General features: G+C 41.1%; 1 protein-coding gene across 2 annotated transcripts in view; it reads left to right on the forward strand.

The window, feature by feature from the left end:
• Window positions 1–6847, forward strand: part of LOC139725185 (mothers against decapentaplegic homolog 3-like) — a 44529-nt gene extending 37682 nt beyond the window's left edge. The window contains exons 7-9 of one of the 2 annotated variants that reach the window (XM_071636280.1): window positions 761–973; window positions 3830–3967; window positions 4937–6846. In XM_071636280.1, coding sequence (XP_071492381.1) covers window positions 761–973; window positions 3830–3967; window positions 4937–5205 — 620 coding nt within the window. In that variant the 3' untranslated portion in view covers window positions 5206–6846. Of the gene's footprint in view, window positions 1–760; window positions 974–3829; window positions 3968–4936 lie in introns of both variants that reach the window. The other variant, XM_071636286.1, reaches the window with a different exon arrangement.
• The last annotated feature ends 318 nt before the right edge of the window (window positions 6848–7165 follow it).

Genomic DNA, 7165 nt, shown 5'->3' on the forward strand with positions numbered 1-7165 from the left:
CAAAACGTTAAGGATTTTTTTTATTTATTTATTTGTTATTGATATTATTATTATTAGGCTTTTTTAAAATCTATATCTTACATGTGCCATTACATTCATGTTTCGAAACAATAATCATGATGGTTATTTATATTGAGCAAGAACCCAACAGTGCATTCCAAAATTGTAAGCGGCATCACTTTCAGACCTACATGTGTACATGCAGAAAAATTATGACAAAAAGGTATCTGAAAGTGATGTTGAATATGCCTGTACTCGAGGTTTGTCCAGTATGTAGTGGGATGTTATTGCAGAGTTTCAGAGAAGCCCTTTGCCAATGTCTGTTTGCCGAGAGTACTTGTAGCTGTTTGGGAATGCCAAGTGGGTGTTTGGATACCGTCTGTCTGTGGAAGCTGCAGCGATATGATGACGGGGATTTAGTAATTGTACGAGGAGACAGACCTACATGGATATCTCTTCAACCCATTGACGATTAGTCACGAGTAAACTTGGACAGGTGTCTATGGGAAACATGTCAAAGCAACATCTGCTTGTTGTCAACAGGATAAAGGTGGTCAAGAGGGTTTTGAATGCTGTTTATATTCTGCCAAAGAGCATGGGAATATTACTTTGAATTACTTTGAAATAATCCTGAAATTTAGCTAAGCCGAGGGACATTTGAATACCCAGGCTATTGATTGAGCTCAAAGTGAAGTCCTCCCACCCCCTGAATCACATAACTCCATCTTGTTGATACCTACTTGCTTCTTTTCCCTCCCAGACCTGCAGCCGGTGTCATACTGCGAACCTCCCTTCTGGTGCTCCATTGCCTACTATGAGATGAACCAGCGGGTGGGCGAGACGTTTCACGCCTCCCAGCCTTCTCTCACCATCGACGGCTTCACAGACCCCTCCAGCTCGGAGCGCTTCTGCCTGGGGCTCCTTTCCAACGTCAACCGGGATCCACAGGTGGAGCAGACCAGGAGACATATTGGTCAGTGACCCCTCCCTTCCCCTCCCCCCACCTCCACCCCCTGAGACAACTAGCTCTTATCAAATGTGCAGTACATAACCCAGGATGCTACATAACTTTTTTTTTTTTATTTTTCCCTCTTGTTGGGTCAGGAAAGCAAATTTTCTAAATATTGCAAAACACTTGCCCAAACATGAATTGTACTTACCCAAAAAGAAGTTCGAAAATGATAAAAGATTTTAATCACTTGTTAGTCAAGAGGTTTATAAAACACAATCATGTGAATGAATAGCACACAAACTTATAACACATTGGAGTAACAAACTTGGTTTGACCGAGTGTTGGTGCTGCATTGCATTGGGCTTCTTCGCGTAAGTGTTGGAAAGTTGCTGAAATGAAATTAAAGCTCTTTGCATCATTCAACTGTCATTCATTCATTCAAGCATATGGCATAATGTGCCTGGTTGATACCGTTTGCTGACTATTGCTAGTCACCTGGGTTGAACCACGAGGGGTCAGCATCATTCGCCCGTTTTCTTGTGTGGGTGGGCAGGGAGACCACTTCACAGGGTTGGCACCGTGCTCTTTGCGATGAATGAATGAAGTGGGATCTTTTATGTGCGTGTGTCGTGGCTAACACACACATGGGACTTCCATTTAATGTCCTATTCGAGGCACAGAGTAAACGGTGGCTTCAAAACTTTTTGTTTGCCCAATTCAGGCAAGCTTTTTTCTCATTGTTCCAAAACACCTGCCCGACTGATTTTCACTTGCACTGGGTTATTGGGCAAATGCTTATGTAGCAACTTGCATAACCATTCCTCTGTCCCTTTCATCTTCTTCTTAAGAACCCCATGACTCATTTTCACCAAACTTGGCAGGTAGCATCCCTAGGGGGTTAGGAACTCAATTTGTTAAAATGGGCACCATGCCCCACCCAGGGGGCCCCCAGGGGGCCCAAACCCCCCAAAATTAAGGAATCTGTAAAAATCTTCTTCTCTAGAACCAGAAGTGATAGAGCTAAGTTAATACTATGAGTTAGTACATTAAAGGACAAGTTCACCTTCATAAACATAAGGATTGAGAGAATGTAGCAATATTAGTAGAACACATCATTGAAAGTTTGAGGAAAATCAGACAATCCGTTCAAAAGTTATGAATTTTTGAAGTTTTTGTGCAGTACCCGCTGGATGAGAAGACTACTGCAGTGTATGAATAACTTAGATGTCACATGCGTACAACAATGTAAGGAAAATATAAAGAGAATTTCACAAAATTCCATCTTTTGAAAAAAGTACACATTCCCCTGACTCGTTACCGACAAATGTTATGGGTAATATTATTCCCCCTGCCTTTAGAAAGAGGCAAGTCAAGTGCTCTTTTATTACGCGAAAAAAGTGAAAATATGTTGAATTTTCTTTTACATTTTCTTTATACTGTTGTACGCATATGACTCACAAGCTGTAGTAGTCTCCTCATCCAGCGGTTCCAACACAAAAATTTAAAAAATTCATAACTTTTGCATCGATTGTCCAATTTTCCTCAAACTTTCACTGATGTGTTCTACTAATATTGTTGCATTTTCTCAATCCTTATGTTTATGAAGGTGAACTTGTCCTTTAATGACTGTAGTTTCAAGTTTGTTCATGGCAGAATCAGGGGTGCCCCCCTTGGGACCCAGGGGAGGGGAGTGAGGAGGGTCCTAATGGGGCCTAAATTGTACATTTTTATCTTCTTCTTGAGAACCCCATGACCCATTTTCACCAAACTTGGCAGGTAGCATCCCTGAGGGGTTAGGATCTCAATTTGTTAAAATGGGCACCATGCCCCACCCAGGGGGCCCCCAGGGGGTCCCACACCCCCAAAATGAAGGAATCTTTAAAGATCTTCTCTAGAGTCAGAAGTTATAGAGCTAAGATAATACTATTAGTGAGTACATTAATGACTGTAGTTTCAAGTTTGTTCATAGGAGATCCAGGGGTGCCCCTCTTGGGAGCAGGGGTGGGGGGGGGGGGGGTGGTTGGGAAGGTCCAAATGGGGGCCTGAATTGTACATTTTCATCTTCTTCCTTAAAACCTCATGATGGATTTTCATCAATCTTGGCAAGTAGCATCCCTAGGGGGTCAGGATCTCAATTTATCAAAATGGGCACCATGCCCCACCCAGAGGGCCCCAGGGGGTCCCAATCCCCCCAAATTAAGGAGTCTTTAAAAATTTGCCCTTATTGTACATTTTCATCTTCTACTTTAGAATGCCTGGTCAAATTTTGGTAGAGCTGTGAATAATTTAGATTAGTGACTGCGTGAAAGGTGAACTTGCGATACTCAGGTGAGGTCTCTTGTTTACAAGGGATTCTGCATCCAAGGATTAAAAGCAGATCTTTGCTGGAGCAAAGATGCCAACTGTTACTTTTTTTTGCAGTATTTTGTGCTGTTTTTTTATGCCACAAAATACTGCAGGTTTCATGGAAAATATTATTTTTCCAAAATCTTATTACTATGCATGTTTGTTACAGGAAAGGTAAAAATACTATTTACCCACCAAAAAAAAACAACAACAACAAATAGAAAAAAAAAAACGGAAGGCATTAAAACAAGACTGATCATTAAAAGTGAAGTGATGAGATGGGATGGATATGTAGGAAGTTAGAATGATGTAGCAGTATACAATCTTCAATCATATTGACATCTCAGAATAGCAATCTTGGTCATGCATCAACACATTTTTTTTTTTTTTTTCAACACTTTGGTGGTAGAGTACTCTACATTATTTGTGGGAGAAGCATTTCATCTGTAATATGAAAGTTTCTGTTCTCATTGAGTATTGTGTGAATCTCCAAACTACAACTTTAGTATGCTGCCCTCTCCCATCGTACAGGTAAGGGAGTGCGCCTGTACTACATAGGTGGGGAGGTGTTCGCCGAGTGTCTTAGTGATAGCAGTATCTTCGTGCAGAGCCCCAACTGCAACCAGAGATATGGCTGGCATCCTGCCACAGTCTGCAAGATTCCACCAGGTGAGAACAAGCCCATGCCTCCTGGTGGTGTCAGTTACAGTGAATGGATGCTTTGTTCAGACTTCATGACAGGTTCAGTGTCCACATACCTGAGAATAACAAAATATTTGTGTTTGTGTGCATTTCCAGAAGTTCCTTTTGTTTTTGTGTTTATATTTTGTTTTTATTGTGTATTGGCTTTTTTTTTCCTCCATATTGTTTTCATCTGGAGAATTTAGCAGTCCTGTCTATGACATTGATATTAGGATAATGTACATTTATCTTATGCTTCGAAGTCTTGTGTATCTCTAAGCCCTTGGCGGTGGTTTGGTCCAAGAAATCCATTATCATTGGTAGGACGAATACATCATAATGATAAGTTGTAAAGCAAAGGACACAGCAGGAAAGACAGTCAAAGATTGGACACCGACCTCAGTATCTCTGTACAGATTGATACAAGAAACCAGTTTGACATCAACAAAGATACAAGGCATTGAAGTGAGGGAACACTTTGAATACTTGGGCTGAAAGCTCAAAATTTTATTCATTCATTTCTCATGTAATACTGTCAATCCCTTCTAAGAAACATTGCCAAATTGCCAGTTTTGTGTCTTCCAAGGACTGTGTTGACTTTTCATACTGTAAAACACTGGAGTTATGACTATTCTGTTGCATGATTCCACTGATACTGAGATCATTTATCTATTTGTAGAGAGTATCACTTGATACTTGACTTCATATGGCAAGTGATTGCCTCTACGTAGACATTCAAACTTGCTTTATAGTTGTGAGGGCATTGATAGGTGGATTAGTTTTGGAGAGCAGAAGTCTCCAGCGCATGAATTGATAAGGGAAGTTAAGTATGATAAATCACTAACACAAATTTGTAATTGATGTGGAAAATTGTAGCAAAGTGCATTCAACTCAGAATTAATAGGTCGCATGCCATTGAGACTTGTTCATCATCTCTTCTTTTTCTTAACCTTAAAGGCTGCAACTTGAAGATCTTCAACAACCAGGAGTTTGCTGCTCAGCTGTCCCAGAGCGTCAACCGCGGCTTCGAGGCGGTGTACCAGCTCACCCGCATGTGCACCATCCGCATGAGCTTCGTGAAGGGCTGGGGCGCCGAGTACCGCCGCCAGACCGTCACCAGCACGCCGTCGTGGATCGAGCTGCACCTGAACGGACCCCTGCAGTGGCTGGACCGGGTCCTGACCCAGATGGTTCCCCCCGACAAGGCCTGCTCCAGCATGTCTTAAGACTGCCACCGACCGTACACTGCTGCGGGATGACCGATTGTGGGTGCTATATATATACATATATATATGTATGTATGCATGTATATATACAAACTCCATCCCAGTGGTAGGCTACCTTGAAGTGACACCAAGAGGGTTCCCTTTAACGATGGTAGAGACATACGAAAAGAAACAATGGCAACCGGTCTGATGTTAAGTGGAGGATGGAGTGCAGAGGAGGTTGGATGTCCACAAAATGACGGATGATGTGAACGGCAGCAAGCCATTCCATGTGACCTGGGAGCACACACTTCAGTGAACTCTCGTTTTTATGAACATTTTTTTTTAATGAGTTAAATTGTGGCATGTGATGTTGGAGGGAAGTGGACTGTGAATGTAAAGTAACCCGAAGGGATGCTGGATGGCCGTCTCTTTCAAATGACACGCGATCCTGTACACCCATATCAAAGATATCAAGGTGATTATACATGTTACAGTGCCCTTACCGCTGTGATATAGCCTTGTGAGGCTATGGGGGGATAATCTGTGTGCATGTGTAAGCCAAATTTTTACTGCCCCGTCTCTTCAAATATTGACGAGTGGATAAACATACATGGTGGCGCTCTTTCATCTTCCCCACCTAAAAAAAAAAAGGTCATACAAAAACTCAAAGCTTTTTCTCAAGACAGATATCTTTGATTATGTTATTCATTTCATATTCCAGTGTGAGAGTTTGAATACTACCTAAATCATTCATGATTATTTCTTTGAGGCTTACCCCTCCCCATAAATTTTGTCAAAGTCATGCATGCGGAAAAACATTCATCCTGTGGATACCTATAGAAAAACACTTCTGATGATGAATTCTTTCATGACCAATGCAGGAACAGCGCGTGCTGTTCGGTACACCAAGTCCGTTGACAGCAGAAAAGGTATTTTATGCAACCTACCTTGCCGTTGACAAAGCTTTTGGCTTCCTACCCTCTCATCAAGGGATTGAGACGTACCAGGATGGTTCAGTATCTATCGTATATCTGCGTGGAAACAGTTTTGTTTGTTTCATGTTATTCCTCGTCAGAAATGGGTTTAAACTTGTTGAGTGGGGATGGAGGCATTTTGAGCCCCAAGCGTATTGCGTTCGGCACATGTCCAAGGTCTGTGTTTCTCGCACAGCCACCTTCCCGAGACATGCCATCCCTCCAAACTTGCGTCGTAAGCCTCCTTGTGATTTTACGTCCAGACCAGAGTATGGGTCAAATGATGTTGACCTCTGTGAGTGCCGTGTATCATGATGGTGAACTCAAATGTTTATGTTTTAATTTTACATTAAAAGTTTATTTTGAGTCCTGAAAAAAGAAATTCGCATATTTTCTTGATAGAGCTGTTATTCTCTCCCAAGCCCTAACAAATAATCCTCCCCCCCCCCCCAAAAAAAATAAGAGTAAACAAATAGATCTACAAACACAGACGTAAACAAACGATGCAGATTTGCAAGTTTTTGCTTATCTTGTCATGTATGTTTTTTTTTTTTACTGAATGATAAATTTTGTGAAGAACTGGCCAGTATTATCAATGGCCGAGTCTGAATCATGGCCGAGAGAATAATGTAACTTATTTCACTCTTGATACCACATGTGGTGAGTGTGCTTAAACTGTAAATTCTGTACAGAATTTTTTGGTTGTTTTTCTATTATATATATATACACACACTTACACACATATATATATATTATACATTGTATACATATATGAATATGAATTCACATGGATTGGTATCATGACTTATTCATGTAGGCTAGTGTATGTCTGACTTTATTGCATTTTTTTTTCCATTACATGCTTGCAAGCAAAAGGAAAGGAAAAGTTTCTCTTTTTTCTTTTTTTTTCTAAGAAGTTCTTGCCGGAAGAGTGGAGTGTATTATTTTAAAAACGAGAACAGACAAGCAACTCTGTCACCACATAGCTTTTGTTGGATTGGTTG

Source organism: Diadema antillarum, unplaced genomic scaffold (genome assembly GCF_040938485.1).
Source record: "Diadema antillarum isolate AM-2024a unplaced genomic scaffold, OU_Dant_1.0 scf00000016, whole genome shotgun sequence".
Lineage (NCBI taxonomy): Eukaryota > Metazoa > Echinodermata > Echinoidea > Diadematoida > Diadematidae > Diadema > Diadema antillarum.